General features: G+C 43.9%; 3 protein-coding genes across 3 annotated transcripts; all 3 read right to left on the bottom strand.

Moving 5' to 3' along the window:
* Nucleotides 1–132: 132 nt before the first annotated feature.
* LOC9304410 (methionine--tRNA ligase, cytoplasmic) lies at nucleotides 133–5,970 on the bottom strand. Its single transcript, XM_002868292.2, has 17 exons — nucleotides 5,696–5,970; nucleotides 5,235–5,379; nucleotides 4,741–4,894; nucleotides 4,447–4,602; nucleotides 3,727–3,957; nucleotides 3,512–3,655; nucleotides 3,300–3,390; nucleotides 3,096–3,202; nucleotides 2,864–2,984; nucleotides 2,109–2,221; nucleotides 1,945–2,010; nucleotides 1,729–1,857; nucleotides 1,500–1,637; nucleotides 1,293–1,407; nucleotides 965–1,200; nucleotides 768–869; nucleotides 133–677 (listed from the first exon to the last, which is right to left on the bottom strand). Exons 1-17 carry the CDS (start codon nucleotides 5,811–5,813, stop codon nucleotides 447–449), a joined length of 2,397 nt encoding a protein of 798 aa, XP_002868338.1. The 5' UTR covers nucleotides 5,814–5,970; the 3' UTR covers nucleotides 133–446.
* A 2,468-nt stretch (nucleotides 5,971–8,438) lies between these two features.
* Nucleotides 8,439–9,195, bottom strand: LOC9304409 (auxin-responsive protein SAUR15). Its single transcript, XM_002868291.2, has one exon. The coding sequence runs from the start codon at nucleotides 8,947–8,949 to the stop codon at nucleotides 8,671–8,673; it is 279 nt and encodes a 92-aa protein (XP_002868337.1). The 5' UTR covers nucleotides 8,950–9,195; the 3' UTR covers nucleotides 8,439–8,670.
* A 7,255-nt stretch (nucleotides 9,196–16,450) lies between these two features.
* LOC110226506 (meiosis-specific protein ASY2-like) lies at nucleotides 16,451–19,278 on the bottom strand. The gene is made up of 4 exons (XM_021018435.1): nucleotides 18,381–19,278; nucleotides 18,097–18,300; nucleotides 17,446–18,026; nucleotides 16,451–17,368 (listed from the first exon to the last, which is right to left on the bottom strand). Exons 1-4 carry the CDS (start codon nucleotides 19,276–19,278, stop codon nucleotides 16,451–16,453), a joined length of 2,601 nt encoding a protein of 866 aa, XP_020874094.1.
* Between the last annotated feature and the right edge of the window lie 1,272 nt (nucleotides 19,279–20,550).

Here is a 20,550-nt window from a genome sequence, read left to right as displayed (position 1 = left end):
CAGTTAAAAGACTTAAAATCCATGATTAACTAAAATAGAATATGTTATTTTATCACAAAACACTTTGAATGTTTGATTGAATATTCTGCGACCAAAAATTAGGACCCGCCAGAAAAAGAATGATGCGACTGATTTTAAACACGAGAATTAGATTATTAAAAAATAAGAATATATCAACATCAACCAAACATCAACTAGTACCATAATAGAAGATTTGAAATCGGAAATTGTGGCTTGCTTTGCGTCCGGGCCCAATTTAAGAAGCTGAATGTTTCCCACAACATCAATCGATAACCAAAATTGTAACAAGCTTTAAAGTTTACAATAACCTGTTTGTAATTAGAATCAAATTTTCAAATGAAAATCTCAGAAATACGTTTCGTTTCCCCCTTACAGTGAAAGATAGAAATGGAGAAAATTAGATGACTTATGGCTCAAGGAAGCTTTTACCGGATTGTGCCATTGCTGATGGATGAAACTTTGCATACACCTGCAGATGTAGTGAAGGGAACATCTTTGTAGCAAGCAACTAGATTCTCATTTGTGTTTAGATCCACCAAAAGTGTCTCCCATACTTTCTTCTTTGGGTTTAAGACATCGTCTGGCTCGCCTTCAAACCCGGGAAATGTAACTCGCTCTCCAATATTAGCAGATTCAGGGGGCTCAACTAACTCCACCTGAAAGGTTTCCAGCAAAAACAATTTGTTACACAATCGAAACGAAAATAGCGGAACTACAAACAGGTCAGAGACTCGTGTGCACTTTACCTTGCTTCCATCACTACTGGAAGCTGCAAGAACCATTGCTTGCGACACAATATCCCTCATTTTCGCCGGTTTCAAGTTACAAAGAACACAAACCATACGATTCTGTCCAGAAACAATATTAGATCAATTGGAATGTAGAAGGGATTACATACTGATATCGGGAAGAAAACAAATGACTAGAGATTGATTGAACAAACCTGCATTTCCTCTAGAGGTATATATTTGACCAGTCCACTAACAACAGTGCGAATTTCACCACCCCCAACATCAATTTCTTCAACATACAATGTATCTGCCTTAGGATGTCTCTCAGCCTTCACAATTTTTCCGACTCGAATATCAAGTCTTGCCATAGTTATTTCACGATCAGCAGCTGGTTGAGGTTTTGGTTTTCCTCCGCCTTTTGATGATGATGCCTTTTGTTTCTTGGCATCTGGGAGAAAAAACAGCAGTTCAGTACATACGCAAGTTACTGAAAGCCTAAAGCCTAAAGTGTAACAGTATTTTGAGAATAACAATAGAGACCTGAAAGTTTTGTTTTATTAAGCTGATCTGTCAAATTTGCTGCTTCATCCCTAGCACGTCTATCAGCCTGACTTCCAGCAAACTTTTCTCTGTACTGTGTCACTTCATCGTTTTCCTGTGATCGTTTCAATATAAATCAAATGCTACATGGCATTATAAGATACAACAAGCCTGGCTTTTTACAGATAAATTCTGAGAGCTACGTACCAACTCCTTGAACAAAGGTTGAGCGGTGCCTATCCTGTGGCTAGGAGGCAGAATCTCCCATGGTTTACTTGCTAGTAATACCTCTCCCCTCTCGTCGGAGAGAGAAAATTGTGGAGGCAAATTTAGCTGTTTAAATACCTACAAAATGTAATAGACAGCACTAATCACGCTTGGCATTCTACTACGACTAAATGGAAACAAAATTTACCAAACAAACAATCAAACCGACCTCACAAGAAAAGGATGGCATGAAAGGTTCTAACAACTGAGCAAGAAGGTGTACTAAACCAGCAGCAGTTCTTATAACAATTGCACACAAAGGTTTATCTTCCTTGTAAAGTTTCCAAAATTGGCTTGTCTACATGGACACAAGAAAACAATATAGTAGGTTAGACTGAATAGGCAACAAAGCTAATATATAGTTTGTTAATGAGAATAGAATTACCTGCAAGTAAAAGTTCCCTTCGCTTGAAATCAGCATAGCAGTTTTCAGCCCCTGCTTGAGCTTAACCTGCATCAATTGAACAGCGGATTTATTAAGAACCTAAAAAACCAGGCACAGAAACTCAGATAGCCATACCACGCCAAGACTCATATAACATTACTCACCTTTTCCATGGCTTCAACATACTCTGCCACAAACTTTTCAACCTTTTCCGCCAGTGATTTTGTTAAAGGATGAGATTCAGCATCATGAGCATCAGGAATGACTGACCCATAACCTTCACAAAACATGCAATAGTAACGCAGTAGAAACATCAGAGACAAATACGAAAAGTCTTGCCCTAGTTGTTAAGAGTATCACAAAGCAGGTAACCTAGCAAGTTTCTCGTATCTACAAGTTCTAACTGTTTCTAAGAGAATATAATATTTTATGCTATCCCAAAACCGCATGCCCAGTTTTTTTCTTGGAAAGCCAAATGCAACATTTGACCATCTACTAGAGTGTATGAACAGATATACATATACATGTATATCGATCTTTATATATGTTATATGATCAGTTAATCATTCCATGTCCATACAAGTTAACAAAGAGAGGAATCTTATCAGAGAACGTTACATCTTTAGCAGGATAATCATAATAGTAACGACTCTTGCAAGCCAGATGCACCTTTCTATCATTTTAGAGTTTTTAGACTACCTATTTGTTCAAAAAAATTGAAAACCAAAATCACAAGCTAACATTTGACAACAGATTTATGTCCCGCGATTTAAATATCTCTCACTTGCACACCAACTGGCTGGTTTCAATAAAAGAATACAACACATCCCATATTTTATATTGGATATGCCAAACTAAAAAGCCATCTACAGCTAACACCAAATACTTAAATATTGAATTTGAAAGAAATATAACCAACCTGCATTATTAGGCTTTGCTATAAAACTCAGAACTCGATTAACAAAGTTGCCTAGGTTGTTCAGCAACTCGCCATTCAGTTTTGCTTGCAAATCAGTCCATGAAAACGATGTGTCAGACACCTAGAAGGCAGAATCCCCAGAATCAATCAGTGTTGGTGACATTTACACATTTATGCATGCCTATGATGAACGAAGAAACAATGTTTCCATTTTGTAGCAGCAATCAGTTACCTCAGGCCTGTTGGTCAGCAAGTAGTATCTCCATACTTCGACAGGTATATTTGTATCTTTTACATCATTACCAAACACTCCAACACCTTTACTCTTGGAGAACTTTCCTGAAAACCCATACAAAACACATGTCCTCATTTTCTATAAATGGCAGAAAAAGCAAATCAAACAAAATCATTCAGCTATGGTGAAACATCAACTGACCGTCTTCGTAGTTTAAATATTCAGTCACACTGATTGTCTTCATCAGTGTCCAATTTTCCCCAGTTCCAAGCTGGGTAGAGGGAAACATCACCTGCATAACAAAAAATTAGCAGTTGAAAACAATCAAATTTACACATTGGCAGAGGGAATAATTAAAACCATTGGCACAAGTCATTGGCGGTAAACAAATTTCTGAAATGTTATATACTCACAGTGTGAAATGGCACATTGTCTTTCCCCATAAACTGATAAAGCTCAACATTCTCAGGATTCTTCCACCACTTCTCCCATTCAGATGTGTAGCATGACGTTATTGAGACGTATCCAATAGGAGCATCAAACCAAACATAGAAGACCTATAACCATGATTGAAATTAGTAGTTGATGTTTAAATATTTATGAAATTGGCTGGTAGTGAGGTTCCTACTTTCTCCTTATATTTCTCATGTGGGACAGGCACTCCCCACTTAAGATCCCTTGTAATGCATCTCTGTCTAAGCCCATCCCTAAGCCATGCATTTGTCGTTTGAATAGCATTTTGACTCCAAGATCCAGCAACAGAGGTCTCGTTAATATACTTTTCCAACCTATCTTTCAGTAACGGAAGCTCAATAAACAGGTGGTCTGTGTCACGAATTCGGGGTGTGTTTTGACAGACCTGTTTGAGAGATAAATCATTAGTATTCACAGTAATTATAATAACAGACCATAGTCTTGCCCCTATGTAGAAAGCCAAATCAACAAACACAATGGCCTATACAGTAAAATCTGTGAAACCAGAAAAACAAAGCATGCTCCAGACAAACAAAATCAGCTAGCTATTACCAGTAATATATATTACAAGCATATGCAATAAATCTGTCCGGCCACAGAGCACTATAATTGCATGATAACTGTCTTCACTTATTAACTAGTGCAACTGCGCCTCATGTTTCAACATTTAAGTTAATTAGATATTTCTACAATAGAAAGAATTTCACACTCAAGATCTTTTTTGTGAAGGGGAATTTGTACTGGCATGAAGAAACATGCAATGTCCCAGAGAGACTTTACGAATAATGTAATGCAGTGCTATAAACAGTATAAAACCACACATATACAATCCCTTAATGGGATGATGGCCATGAAGAAGAAAAGCATAGCCCACCTTGCACTTTGGATCTTTAAGTTCAGTAGGATTCAGGAGCTTTCCACATTTTTCGCACTGATCTCCACGAGCAGAATCATAATTACATCCTTCAAACGGACAAGAACCCTCAACAAGCCGGTCAGCTAAGAACTTCTTGCATGTATCGCAGTAAAGCTGAAGATACAATGGGCCACAGAGACATGAGAGTTAAAACCCCCACTAACTGAAGTGTAGATTCTTCTACTTACGAAGAACATATGTATGCTTTTGCGATCAAATAAGTCTAACTGGCATTTGAGTAAAAGCATTCACCTGCTGCATGGTGTTCTCTGAAAGCCACTTGTTATCCCACAACTTCTTGAAAATTGCTTGACACACTTCAGTCTGTTCTGGAGTTGAAGTTCGCCCAAACTTGTCAAAACTTATATCAAACCAGTCATAAACTTCTTTATGAATGGCATGGTACCTATATTCACAACAAAAACAACAAACAAAAACATGATGCTCCGGTGAAAGTTCTCCAGCAAAGATATATCTGAAAGGTTCTCTCAAAAACCATTCCTGACAATCTGTGAAAACTTGTGTCTATTTCTCTCGCTTAATTTGAACAAGGATATACAATTAAGAATCAGAATTCTTGTCAAGATTCAAATCCCATAAACCTACACATTTCAAATTCCCTGATAAAAGAATACTTCAAGACACGTCTAAATCCCATAAACAGTCATCACAGAAAATTTTTATCTACTTTTCGTCAGTAGATGCTGACAAACAGAAACATAAAATAAGAAAGCAAGATACATTACTTGTCACAAATTTCCTTGGGAGTGCAATTCTCCTCCAAAGCTTTGGTCTCAGTTGCAGTCCCATATTCATCGGTTCCACATATATATATCGCATTATAGCCACGGAGACGACAGTATCTAGCATACACATCAGCACTAAGAACACCTGTAAGAAAACATACACACAAAAACATTGCATAAACCTGAAAAAATAGCCATCCTCAAAGGCAGGACAAATGAACCACACTCTAAATTCTCAATAATAAATTCAAAGTATTGCCAGAAATTTGAGTCTCTATTCGTCCACATAACTACAGCTTTTGGAAAATTGAAATGTAAATTAGATTCTGATGATCTCAAAGCTAAATTGATTCCTGCATCTGAACAGAAATTCATAAACAAACACACACGACTACATGTATAATCAGAGAAGACGACGACATGAGTTGATACAGATAAAAAAGATGAGAGATTCAAATTACATCCGATGATGTTTCCGAGATGAGGAACGTTGTTGACGTAAGGTAAAGCACTGGTGATTAATATATTTCTCTTGCCAGGAATCGGTAACTTGGGGTTGCTCTTGCCGTCGTCTTCCATGGCGAAAACAACAAGACCACAAAGCTAATTAGGGTTTTCGCGAAGAGTCAGAGATAGAGGAGAAAGACGAAGCAGAGAGGCTGAGAAAGAGAAGAAGCTCTTTTAGCTAGTAAACCTAAGTAACGGCGGTCTCAGATAGATCCGGTTATGTTTAGACCGGACCGGAATTTTATCAATGGCCGGTTTAATACTTGAATTGCATTTGCTAGTTATTGATCTTACTGGTATGGAACTAAACTGGAATCCAAATAGCTTTCTTTACTCCTCGGTGTTAGTGATTTGTGATTTAAATAGAGTTTTAGTGACTTTAAGGGGGGTGTATTTAATAAAGGATTTGAAATGATTTGTATTAAAATGATAAATTCTATGTTATTCAAACATGAATTTTAAAAATCTTTTTAAAATCAAGTGTTATTGGATTAGTGATTTTAAAATCTACAATCAAATCCACTGTTATTGGAAACATTTTAAGTTGTGGATTTGAAATGACTTGAGTGATTTTTGGTGGAATTTAAGAGAACATCTTAGTTAAAAATTAAAATATCCAAATCCCATGGTTTTATGTGGGATTTGGGAGAGTTTTGATATCAAATTTCCTAATTCACCAAAATTCACCAAAATCATCTCAAAACTCATTAAAACTCAAATCACTCCAAATTTTTTCTTCAATACACCCCCCTAAATGTTATGTAGAATCTCTTGTTATTCAATCAAAAAAATTTAAAATTTTTTTACCAAAAAAAAAAAAGATTTTTTAGAAGTTTGTTAAAGTTTGGTGTTATTAATTTAAAATTTGTAAAAAGTAATTCTAAAGCCTTCATAAATCTGTTGTTATTAGATTCATATTTTTATAAAATCATTAAAAGTTTTGTGTTATTCAATTCAAACAAAAAATCTATGATTGTTAATAAATTAAATTATTATGTTATTAGTTTGTGACTTTCTACACTTTTCTTCACAAAATAAAGTCATAAAAAGTATCATCAATATAAAGAGATTATTTGGAAAACTTTACAAGATTATGAAAAAAACAGATCAACAAGATTATAGAAAACTCTTTAGCAATAGTTTAGAACCTCTCATTTATTTATTTTCTAATGATTTTATTAAAGTCATCAAAATTTCTTGTAAAAATTAGGAACCAATAACACCCCCTTAGTGAATTAATCACATTAAAACTTTGTGAAACTAAAGGAAAGTAACAAAAAACATTATCCTAAAAACATTTACAGCATTAACAAAAGCACATCCTATGTTGTATGGAAACTCTCTCCGAAGTCCATTTATTTCGGTTTTAACAAAACAGATTTACAACATGAGCACGCCTTTCACCCAGAACTTCTAGCGAACATTTCTTCATATTGTTGCACTTCTTCATCTTTATGTGATTATATCATTTCACAAGATATATAACTCAAATGACTGCTACATGGATAACATTATGGTTAAAATGAGAGAGCTATGTATGTATGTACCAATTCTCTAAACAATGGTTGAGGGGTGCCTATCATGTGGATTGGAGGCAGAATCTCCCAAAGGTCTACTTTGCTAGTAACACCTCTCCTCTCTCGTCAGAGAGGGAAAAATCTAGAGGCAAATGTAACTGTTTAAATACCTACAAAATGCAAGAGACAACACTAATCACGCTTCCGTTCGAAAAAAACTAATCAGAATCAATGTTATGAAAAAAAAGCAATCAAACCAACCTCACGAGAAAATAATGGCATGAAAGGTTCTAACAATTGAGAAAGAAGGTGCACTAAACCAGTGACAGTTCTTATAACAAAGGCACAAAAAGGTTATCTTCCTTGTAAAGTTTCCAAAATCCGATTTCCTACATGGGACAAAACAACATAATGTTGGTTAGATTGAACAGCCAATAAAGCTAATATAAATTTTTGTTAATGAGAATATAATTAACTGCAAGTGTGTAAGTAAAAGTTCCCTTCACTCGAAATTGTCATAGCAGTTTTCAGCCCTTGTGTGATCTTAACCTGCATCAAATGAACAAGATTTACTTTTTGTTTTTTTTTTTTTTGGTTTTTTTTTTTTGAGCAATGAACAAGATTTACTAAGAACATAAATAACCATGCACTGAAACTAAGATAGTAAAGTTTTTTTTTTTTTTTTTTTTTTTTGGTAAAATATTAGACCAAAGTTCATATAATATTACTCACCTTTTTCATGGCTTCAACATACTCTGCAACCAATTTTCCAACCTTTTCAGCCAATGATTTTGTTAGATGATGAGATTCACCACCAGGAGCATCAGGAATAACAGAACCTTATAAATATGGTAAATCATGTCATTTTCTTCATCGTTAAAACTTCATCACTAGTAGATTTTTAACAATGATTAAACTTGACACAAAGATTTTGACACAGAGAACAATTATTTTAAATAACATTTTTAAATAATAACACCAAATTTTAAAATTCTTTAAAAAAACTCATGATTGAATAACATGAGATTTATCCATTACAAAATGTTTTTTTTCTTTTACTTTTTAGCGGGTTTGGAATATTTCCTTTAGGTTTGTTTGTACGTATTTCCGATTTGGTTTAAGTCTTGAATAATATTTTAAAATTTGATGCGAGAAAGAAGAAGTATAGTCTTGATGAAAATACTGAAGTAGAGAACCTATAATATTTAAGCTTTTTGTGGCTGATAATATTGCCTTCAATCCAATTTATGGAGTTATGGACTAAAGTAAATATAGAAAACGAAAGCAAAAGATATGATGTTCGTTGAATTATTCTTCTCATCAGTATGTATATAAAAGTGTAATATTTACAATGTGTATTTTCTTCTATAAATAAGAGAATGTAAAAAAAGATCTTTAATTATTGTATGGGCTTAACAAATCTGAGAAGTGACAATGAAGAAGAAAGCTTCGTCGCATGGTAAACTCAAACCACCAGTTGGATGATCAAAACCGAACTCTTCTTCTGCTTTCCTAAGCAAAGCTTGGAAAGATGGCTTGTTCAAGTAACAAACCGGAACAAGAAACCTCTTCTTCTTCAGGTTTTCTCCAACATACACAGCGAAGAACCCTTTGGGCGTTGATGATGATTCCGTAGTAAAAGACCGGCGAATGATTTGCTTGGTAGCAAAAAAACTCCTTAAGAATGCCATTTCGAGTATTAGAAACAAAAAACAAAAGCTTTGAATTAATCGCTACAGTTGATGATGATGAGAGAAGCTTTGAGTTTGATTTATGAGCCTAAGGGAAATGTGTGGGTCTATATATATTGGTGGAGTTAGAAAGGTTTTATTGAAAATAACATGTCTATGAATTGTGAGTGTGACCTACAAGGACATGGTTTTGACAAACAGATTAGTTAAAGCATTTGGATTTTAGGAAGACGTAGTTTAATAAATGTTGGGGTGTTGAGAAGAAGTCTGTGTCCTACATGCATGTGGCCAATGCCTACATTAGTTCTGTCTTCAGCTGCTAATGTCAAGATACCTGTTGAGGGAGAGATTGGGTTTTAGGAAAACAAGGCCCAATCCAAGAGAAGCCCATCAACGAAGCAGGCCTCAAGCCCAAAGGCATCGAGGCCCAGACGACCTCGCCGCCCTACGGATCTGCCACGTCACCAGACGCAAGGGCAAAACCGGTAAAACCTGTCAGGGTACGCCCTACTCCGCAGAAGTATAAAAGAAGGACGACTAGTCCTGTCACATCCATCGAAAATCACGCTGACACGGCAAGGACACGAAGAACTCGGCAAGGATACAAAGAGCTCGGCTAGGACACGAAGAGCTCGGCTAGGACGCGAAAACCGATCTCAGTTTGGAAAAGGAAAGCGACCTCAAGCTTTGTTCAACTCGGAAAACGACCTACAGTTCGGCCTAATCAACGACCCGGACTCCTCAATCCGAAGTCACCAATCTCGGCTCGCCTAACGCTATTTGAGCTCTCGGCTCGAATTGTTTTAGGAGATTCTTTTTACTTCCCTAGAGAAACCCTATTTCGTACTTGTGTGATTCGTGCATCAACAGTTGGCGCGCCAGGTAGGGGGATAGCTCAGAGATTTCTCCAGTCAACAAAACGAGCCCGCGACAACACGATGGCAACCGATGGAAACCAGGGTACCAGCATGGGCGTCCGAGACGACAACGCATCCTCCACGGGAGGAGAGACGGTGACGCCGATCCCGTTAGGAGTACTTCCGACTAGGAAGGCTACCCATACCTCGGTAGCTATTCCCGCATCGCTACCTCAGACGCCCGAGGGGCCAGCAGAAGCAGCAAGGAACGAAACGCCCCCGGCACACCAGGAGGAAGGCGAACCGACCTCTCCCAGCAGACGACGTCCAACGAACCTCGAAGAAAACCATGCAGAACGGCACGCTGCGGCAACAACTCCCGCCGAGCCAAACCGACTGCTCCAGAACATCCTCGACCATCTAGGTCGACAGGACGCACGAACAGATGCTCGGTTCGCATCTCTAGCCGCGGCTCAAGCGTTCTCCATGGACGAGATCAACCGTTTGCAAACGAGTCGGAGTGCAAACGCGGTCTACACTCCAGAACTCCCCGGACGTCCCCAGGTAGCTCAGCCCGTCCAAACCATGGGCAGCACCAATCCGCGAGATACGGAGATCGCCGAACTAAGACGCGCTGTCCTGGAAATGAGCTCAAAAATTCATCGTGCCACTAGCTCGGCTCCAGAACTCGACCGTGTGCTCGAGGAAACTCAGCAAACCGCTTTCACCCGAAGAATCACAAGCGTCTCCGTCCGCGGATCCAAGAAAATCAAATTGGAAAGGTACAACGGAAAAGGCGACCCTAAGGAATTTCTGCAATCTTTCAGCGTCGCGATTAACCGCGCCGAGCTGACTCCAGAAAACTTCGAGGCAGGGCGGTGCCAGATCTTCATCGAACATCTCACGGGCCCAGCTCTCAACTGGTTCTCCCGCCTAAAGCCAAACACGATCAGCAGCTTCAACCAATTGTCGTCGTCTTTCCTAAAGCATTACTCACCTCTCATCGAGAACCAGACGTCCAACGCCGACCTGTGGTCCCTATCGCAAGGCTCCAAGGAATCACTCCGATCATTCATCGATCGCTTCAAGGTGGTAGTAACCAAAATCACCATCCCTGACGAGGCCGCGATAGTAGCCCTACGCAACGCCGTCTGGTACGATTCAAAGTATAGAGACGATATCACTCTTCATGCTCCGAATACTCTCGAGGACGCACTTCATAGAGCCTCGCGGTATATCGAGCTCGAAGAAGAGCGGCTCGTTCTAGCTAAAAAGCATAATCCGCCCAAAACATCCGTAACCAAGGAGACTGCTTCGGTGATACCTAACACAGCAAACAACGCCGAGCCAAAGCAACATTCCAAAGGCAACATCGGCCAGGCACGACGACCTACGACCTTCGTCGTTAACAGCGAAACACCATCACCGAGGCCGTGGAACAAATATGTAAGGGACACCGATTCCCCGGCATCGACGTCAATATTCTGCGAGTACCATCAAAGTAGAGCGCACGCCACAGAGGATTGCCGGTATCTGCAAAGCTTGCTGATGGCAAAATATAAGAGCGGAAGCATCGCGATCGAGTGCGACCGCGCCCAAGGAAGTAAGAATCAAAAGCGTAACGAGAGCACGGCTCGTCAATACCTACAAGACCACGCGAAAACCGAGGAAGTCGAGGATGCGAATGATTCCGCCAAAAGACCTCGGAATGGAAAGGCACCAGCCGAAGCTCCGGTGGTCGTCAGACAGGTCCGAATGATAATGGGCGGGCTGCAAAACTGCAACGATTCAGTTCGGTCAATTAAACAACATCGCAAAAAAGCTGAAATGAAGGAAGTGTGGCCGTCCACGAGCGCACCACCAACTACGCCCGACGACGAACCTATATCGTTTACCCAATCCGACCTGGAGGGCGTCGATACACCGCATAACGACCCTCTCGTCGTCGAACTCATCATCGGCGATAGCCGAGTAACTAGAGTGCTCATCGATACTGGAAGCTCGGTCGACCTCATCTTCAAGGACGTTTTGGCTATAATGAACGTCAGCGATCGGCAAATAAAACCCGTATCGCGCCCGTTGGCCGGATTCGATGGTGACTTCGTAATGACAATCGGAACGATCAAGCTGCCCGTATTCGTCGGAGGAACGATCTCGTGGGTCAAGTTCGTCGTAGTTGACAAGCCCGCAGTTTACAACGTCATTTTGGGGACACCCTGGATGCATCAAATGCAGGCGATCCCGTCCACGTACCACCAGTGCATCAAGTTCCCGACGCACAACGGAGTGTTCACCTTGAGAGGGAATCAACAGATCGCAAGAACATGTTTTCTCATCGAACACAAGAACCGCGTCGCTAAGAAGTTATAGCAATTAACGATGCCAACATCGTCGACCGTCCCGACCCTAAAAAAGTCCCTCGAAAAGCCTCAACTGAGCAGAACAGAACAAGTGAATATTGACGAGACGGATAAGACAAGATGCGTCGCAATTGGGGCCGAGATAGTACCATCGGTTAAAGAACCACTCATCGCGTTCCTAAAAAAGAATTCTAAGACGTTCGCCTGGAGCGTAGACGACATGATAGGCATCGACCCTATGATCGTTACGCACGAGCTTAACGTCGACTCAACCTATAAACCGGTAAAGCAGAAAAGGCGAAAGTTGGGACCGGAGCGAGCCAGAGCCGTAAATGACGAAGTCGATAAGCTATTGAAGGCTGGCTCGATAACCGAGGTAAAATATCCGGAATGGCTGGCGAACCCGGTCGTGGTGAAGAAGAAGAACGGCAAATGGCGTGTTTGTGTAGACTTTACCGACCTCAATAAGGCGTGCCCAAAAGATAGCTACCCGCTCCCCCACATCGACAGGATAGTCGAAGCAACCGCCGGGAACGAACTTCTGTCCTTCATGGATGCATTCTCGGGATACAATCAAATCCTCATGCACAGGGATGATAGGGAAAAGACCTCGTTCATCACAGACCGAGGAACCTATTGCTACAAGGTGATGCCATTCGGCCTCAAGAACGCCGGCGCGACGTACCAACGTTTGGTAAATAAGATGTTCGCCGATCATCTCGGACAAACCATCGAAGTTTACATAGATGACATGCTGGTAAAATCTCTAGTAGCAGCCGACCATGTCCGACACCTAAGCCAATGCTTCGACGTACTGAACGAATACAATATGAAATTAAACCCCGCGAAATGCACGTTCGGCGTAACATCCGGCGAGTTCCTAGGGTACATGGTCACACAAAGGGGGATCGAAGCCAACCCAAAGCAAATTCGCGCAATCCTCGATCTGCCTTCTCCAAAAAATGCACGCGAGGTGCAGCGACTAATAGGACGGATCGCCGCACTCAACCGCTTCATCGCCAGATCGACGGACAAGTGCTTACCCTTCTATAACCTCTTAAAAAGAAAGGACAAGTTTGCATGGGATGAAGCGAGCGAAAATGCTTTCAACGAACTCAAACAGTACCTCACGACGCCCCCGGTTCTCGCTAAGCCAGAAAACGGCGAAACGTTATTTCTATACATCGCGGTATCCAGCTCGGCCGTGAGCGGTGTGCTTGTTAAAAATGACCGAGGCGACCAGAAGCCGATCTTTTATGTCAGCAAATCCCTTATCGAAGCCGAGACACGCTATCCCACAATGGAAAAAGCTGCGCTAGCGGTCGTAACATCTGCAAGGAAATTACGTCCCTACTTTCAATCCCACACAATCGCCGTTCTCACCGACCAACCACTACGAACCGCCCTACACAGTCCGAGCCAGTCTGGGAGGATGGCTAAATGGGCAATCGAGCTCAGCGAATACGATATGGACTTCAGGACCCGACCAGCAATGAAATCGCAAGTTTTAGCCGACTTCCTTATTGAACTACCGCTCATTCCAAAAAACCTAAGCGGAGACCCCGAGCCTGGCGACCCTCAGAACGGCGTCTGGACGCTGTACGCCGACGGGTCCTCGTCATCGCATGGCTCTGGCGTCGGCATACGACTGGTCTCACCAACCGGGGAAATAATCGAGCAATCGTTTCGTCTGCGCTTTACGGCAACAAATAATGTCTCCGAATACGAAGCACTCATTGCCGGTCTACGTCTCGCTCTAGGAATGAAGATCAAACGAGTCCAAGCATACGTTGACTCACAGCTCGTCGCAAATCAATTTAGCGGCGAATACGAAGCCAAAAACGACACTATGGAGGCATACCTCAGGGTCGTCAAGAAATTATCCTCACAGTTTACACACTTCGAACTAACCAAAATCCCGCGAGGAGATAACGCGCCGGCTGACGCTCTCGCCGCATTAGCATCTACGTCGGACCCCGACCTTCGACGTATTATCCCGGTGGAAAGCGTAGATCGACCAAGCATCGAAGCAATCGATACTGTCAACTTCGTCGGAACCAATCACGATCCGGACGCAGCCGACTCAACAGACTGGCGGGTCGAAATACGCGATTTCCTCACCGATGGAACGGTCCCAACGGATAAATGGGCAGCACGTCGATTACGCATCAAAGCCGCAAAATACGCGACCTTGGAAAATCGCCTCCTAAAGCTCAGCGCAACCGGAGCATGGCTGAACTGCCTACACGGCGAAGATATCACAGAAATAATGAAGGAAACACACATGGGGGCCGGCGGCAACCATTCCGGCGGACGAGCTCTCGCATTACAAATCAAAAAGCAAGGTTTCTATTGGCTGACTATGATATCAGACTGTAAGGACTTCGCGGCTAAGTGCGACCAATGTCAGAGACACGCGCCCTCGATTCATCGACCAACCGAGCTACTCAAGGTCGGTGCGGCACCATATCCATTCATGAGGTGGGCTATGGACATCGTCGGCCCACTACCAGCCTCCAGGCAAAAACGGTTCATCCTAGTCATGACGGATTACTTTACTAAATGGGTGGAAGCCGAATCGTACGCGGCAATACGAGCCAAGGATGTTCAGAACTTCGTTTGGAAATATATAATATGCCGACACGGCCTTCCATACGAAATCATCACCGATAATGGCTCGCAATTTATCTCGCTGACATTTGAGAATTTCTGTGCGAACTGGAAAATTCGTCTAAACAAGTCCACACCGAGGTACCCGCAAGGCAACGGGCAAGCCGAAGCGACCAACAAAACTATTCTTGCCAGCCTTAAAAAACGCCTCGACGACAAAAAAGGAGCTTGGGCAGACGAGCTAGACGGAGTACTTTGGGCGTACCGAACTACGCCCCGCAGTGCCACCACGCAAACACCATTCGCGCTAGCCTACGGCATGGAAGCAATGGCCCCAGCCGAGGTCGGATACTCAAGTCTTCGACGTTCTATGATGGCAGTCCGTCCCGACCTCAACGACCAGATGATGCTTGACAGACTCGACGAACTTGAGGAAATGCGCAACACCGCACTATGCCGAATTCAAAACTACCAGCTTGCTGCCGCCCGATACTACAACAAGAAAGTACACAACCGCCACTTCGACGTCGGCGACCTTGTACTCAGGAAGGTCTTCGAAAATACAGCTGAACTCAACGCCGGCAAACTAGGAGCGAACTGGGAGGGGCCGTACCAAGTCTCAAAAATAATTCGCCCCGGCGACTACGAACTCCTCACCATGAGCGGCACTGAGGTCCCACGAGCTTGGAACTCCATGCACCTCAAGCGATACTACTACTGACGACCTCGCTCTCCTTATATAAAAAAAAAAAAAAAAAAAAAAAAAAAAAAAAAAAAAAGTTAGCTCGGCCTTACCGATGCCTCTCTATGTAATGTGAACTACGAACGGCTTGATCCCTCCGATCAGGGGGTACGTAGGCAGCCCTGCTTGCAGGGCGCAGCTATGATATTAATAAAATTTTGTATTTCCGTCTAAATTTTGGAAAAACAACCGAACCGAAATATACATCGATACCCTGGCCAGGCAATTCGATCGAACACGTTCGAACGAGAACGCACACCCTTACTTAAGTCTGCCAAAACAAGTAAAAAAGTCTTGGAAAAAACCTACACTTAAGGGTCTGAAAGCCGAGCTCAGTACTCGCAAAGCCTCGATAAACCGGGTAGTATAAGCCGGGGACGAACCCGCACTCCCAAAGAGTTGTCAGGCCAATACAGGGTAAGCCGATCACCGCGCGTCGCACCTCACGATGTCTCGAGCCCGCCTCGAACACTCCGAGCAAACTCGGAAAAGCCGAAATTGATAAAATTTCGCACAAGCCAAGTCCAGCACTTGCATCATACCGACAGAATAAACGTATAGGCCGAAGAACGGACTCACAAATCCCGAACCGGTCAAGCCTACCAACAACCAAAGTAACTTAGGCCTCGCATCAGCTTGGTGAACTCGCACCAAGCCGATCACGGCCAGGTTTACACAGAAACCGGCCGCGTCCCGTCCTACACAGGAGCCGACCCTGAAGAACAGGCTAAAATAAATGAAGAAATAAATGGCGAAAACCACATAAAATAAGCCGACGTAGCGGCAATCATGTTCAAACAAACCGACCCAGCAGAAATAAAGCTAAAAGCCGAGTTAACGGCACGAGTTCAAAAGCCGACAAAGCGGCGACTAGATAAGAAAAAGCCGTCAAAGCGGCAAAACGACAACTTTAAAAAAAAATGACCTCGCGGTCAGCCTTCGATATCAACGTCCTCCCCGTCTTGGACAACCTGAGCTAACGGAGTAGCCACCCGTGGAACCTCCTGGACGTCGCCAGACTGCTCAGCGCCTGCGGCCTCGCTCTCAAGACCACCCCCCTCCTGAAGTTCGGCCCCGGTCTCACGAGCTTCAACTGCGACCTCCGGCTGAGTGTCCTGGTCAACAGCGTCTTCTTCGACCTCGTCATCTCCGACAAAGTCCTTACCACTGGCAGCCGAGGCGGCATACTGAAGGTTCTCAGTAACCTCGTCCCGATCCGCAAAGAGGGTATAGGCATCAAAATCGCCATCCTGAAGTTCAGTTACGTCGAAGGCCGCAAGATCAGCTCTGTACTGCGCCACGTCGGCCTCAACCCTGGAAAGCGTTTCCTCTGACTTAATGACGACCTCGCCGTCTTCCACTAAAGCCTTCAGAAAACCAAGGTTCCCGACTGCCTGGTTGTAAAGCAGAAGAGTGGGCTGCGCGGCACGGGTATCCTCAACATGAGCCTGCAGACGGGTGAGACGAGCCTGAAACAGCCGGGCCATCTTCGAAAGAGCTTTACCTCTACAGTACTCGCCGTACTCAGCACGACGTTCTCGCAGTCTGGCCTTTTCGGAGCGGAGGATCATAGCGAGCTCGTCATACCGAGCCTTCTCTGCCTCCACTTCGGCGCTCAAACGGTTCCTCTCCGCAATCAGCCCATTCCGGTGATGATCGAGAAGGTTGACCTTCTCCCTAAGCTTCACCGCCTCGTCCTTAATAGCACCCAACTCTCGCGAGACTTGATCTACCTGCTCCTTCTCCGCAGCAATGGCAGCCTGATAATCACTCGAGTTTGGGTTCTCGGTCGAAAGCCGACGAACTCGGCGCTCGTAGAGATGAACCATGCGGTTCATCGCGAAAGTCGCCTGATAAAAATATATATAAACAAACGACCAAGAAAGGGTAACAAAAATATATACATACACATATACATAGTAATAACCTCGCATGATTTCCTGGCCGCCTCGGTATACGCATCCCGCTCCCGAAGATCCTCAATTAGAGGGAACGAGCCGGGGCCATGACCCATCTCGCGGAATAGAGCAGCACAGGCATCCGCATTAGATGTAAAGGGAACATCCCTATCAACATAGCGGTACGACCACCGGTGGTCGGCGACCCGAGGCCTCTTCTGGGCAACCGGACGAGCTCCCGTATCAGCCGGCCTCTTCCTATTCAGAGGCTCGACTGAGCCACTTCGGGCTCCTACGGCCCGGAGATCGTCACTTGGGGGAAGGATTACAGCTCGATCACCCTCACCAGCCTGCTGAGTTGAGCGAGCTGCGAGCATCTCGTTTTTCTTTACCCTCTCGGAGTTGGGGCTCAACGGTCGAGAACTTCCGGCCTGGAAGGCGTGACGCCCTCCCTGATCTAAGAGACTCTTCTTCAGGGCCTCCCTCATTTGTCGCTCCTCCGAGCGAGTTGGCTTCGCCACAGGAGTCTCCGAGGCCGGCCTTTTCTCCTTGTAACGGCTGGCGTAATCCGAAACCACACTCAGATCGAACTTACCCATTGCTTTACGACCTAAAACCAAAAAATATATATATGAGCCCGGGGAACGAAAACCCGCAGAGGTGAACAATATATGCGATACCTGGTTTTGATGGAGCAGAAACTTTGGAACTTTGACGAATCGGCCCTCGACGAGAAGAACCTCGGCGACCGCGTGAAGGATTCCGAGAAGGGCGGCGAGCAACTTTGTTAGTAGATGGCCAGATGTATGTACCCTCAGCGCGAATCTTTTCGAGATCCTTCTTGAGCTGCTCGGGAAATGGATCAAATATCGTCGGGAAACGAGCTACACAAAAAAAAAAAGATATAAGGAAATCGAAAGCAACCAAAGAAGAAGTGTGAGGGCGGAAGACGAGCTCAAGCTACCGGGTGAAATTTTCCACCCTGTATAGATCGGAATCCTAACGTCCTCAACAGATTCCGCCGAAATCCTAACAAAGAAGTATCCCGCCGACCAGTCACTGGTTTTGCTCTTGGCCTCGTCGACGAGCTTAGGAGTCGTGGACGACTGAACGTAGTGTAAGCCCGGCTTTTTCTTGCTGAGGCTCTTAATCTTGGTCACCTCCTCGTAATGAGAAGAACGGACAACCACGCCGCACCTACTCGCCAGCCGAACCAGGCCCACCGCATTCCGGATGGCAGCAACAGAAAGCTGAGAAAGAGCCATCTCCCGCCTCGCTACATATTCAAGCAGGAAGCCCGAAATCGGAAAGGTGAGATCGCATTCCGTAAAGAAACTCTCATAGACACAGAGGAAGCCGGCCGGAGCGGACCAAGGCCGCTCGGATAGGCCCGGAATGCGAGTTTCAATCGAAGACGGAGCGTCACAATAATGGAGGGTATATGCGAGGGTCTCAAATGACGTCCGCGTCGGCCCCAGGAAGTCAACGTGATAGGGAGACGGTCCGGGAACCCCGAAAGGCATCTCGACGAACTCAGGCTCTGCCTCCAGATCGTCAAACTTAACATCACCAATATCCTCATCTCTGAGACTAGGAATGAAGGGAACGATCGAGGTAGCCCCGACAAGATCCCGCTGAGAGGGCGAGTCGCGACGTTGCAGCTCGGCCACAAGAATAGAAGAGCCGGCGTCAGACGACCTCGACGAGTTCTGTCGATGAGGAGGCGAGTTGGACTCCAGGTCGTCATCAAAAGAATTGGCCCGGAATCGATCAACGGATGATATACGACCCGAAGAATCAGATGAGGTGCGAGAACGGAAGTGGTCGGAGACGGAACCGCGAGAACTAGCGTCGGAAGACATCGCAATAAAACAAAAAAAAACGAGATAAAGCGGGAGAAAACGAAATAGAGAGGAGAAGGTTATACCTTTAGCGGAGGAAGAAGAATGAGAAACGGACGAGAGAGGAGGGGGTATTTATAGAAGCAAAAGGTGATAAGTAATCATTATATCTACGAAATTGAGCAATAATTACGAGCTAGGATAGCTTCACACGCGAAGGGACGAATCGATTCTCACGTCTCTCCCACGCGCGCGCGTCGCCGAAACTCGTTGATCCGAAACGACGAGAAGAAAGGCGATCTCTTGCGTGTCTCGGGAAAGGAAAAACAATCATGATCCTCGCAGCACACGATGAATCATGATTGGGGGGCAACTGTTGAGGGAGAGATTGGGTTTTAGGAAAACAAGGCCCAATCCAAGAGAAGCCCATCAACGAAGCAGGCCTCAAGCCCAAAGGCATCGAGGCCCAGACGACCTCGCCGCCCTACGGATCTGCCACGTCACCAGACGCAAGGGCAAAACCGGTAAAACCTGTCAGGGTACGCCCTACTCCGCAGAAGTATAAAAGAAGGACGACTAGTCCTGTCACATCCATCGAAAATCACGCTGACACGGCAAGGACACGAAGAACTCGGCAAGGATACAAAGAGCTCGGCTAGGACACGAAGAGCTCGGCTAGGACGCGAAAACCGATCTCAGTTTGGAAAAGGAAAGCGACCTCAAGCTTTGTTCAACTCGGAAAACGACCTACAGTTCGGCCTAATCAACGACCCGGACTCCTCAATCCGAAGTCACCAATCTCGGCTCGCCTAACGCTATTTGAGCTCTCGGCTCGAATTGTTTTAGGAGATTCTTTTTACTTCCCTAGAGAAACCCTATTTCGTACTTGTGTGATTCGTGCATCAACAATACCGATATTTGTTTTTTTACTCAACGGCTGAATAATGAATGGTACACATTAAACTAAGAACATTAATAACAGTAATAGATCGAATTTGTTGTAACAGTAACCATATCAATGCATGTTAACGCTACTTGATTCTATCTATATTGTGATGTTGACTATTCAATGTAGATTTTTACGTGTTCCAAGTAACTAATGTATTGAGTGGTGAACTTATTGACGTAAACGTCGCACACGTGAACACTAAAAGCATTTTCTGTTCTGTATATGTTATCTGATTCATATATAGTCTAAAATCAAGATACCTGAATATCGTAAGATCATATTGCAAAGTATCCAACTTGTAGTATCCATACCTAACTACCAAAATCCTATTCACATGCAAACGT

Source organism: Arabidopsis lyrata, assembly GCF_000004255.2.
Source record: "Arabidopsis lyrata subsp. lyrata unplaced genomic scaffold ARALYscaffold_7, whole genome shotgun sequence".
Taxonomy (NCBI): Eukaryota; Viridiplantae; Streptophyta; class Magnoliopsida; order Brassicales; family Brassicaceae; genus Arabidopsis; species Arabidopsis lyrata.
The sequence above is the reverse complement of the archived record's forward strand: the minus strand, read 5'-3'. Positions and strand labels throughout refer to the sequence as shown.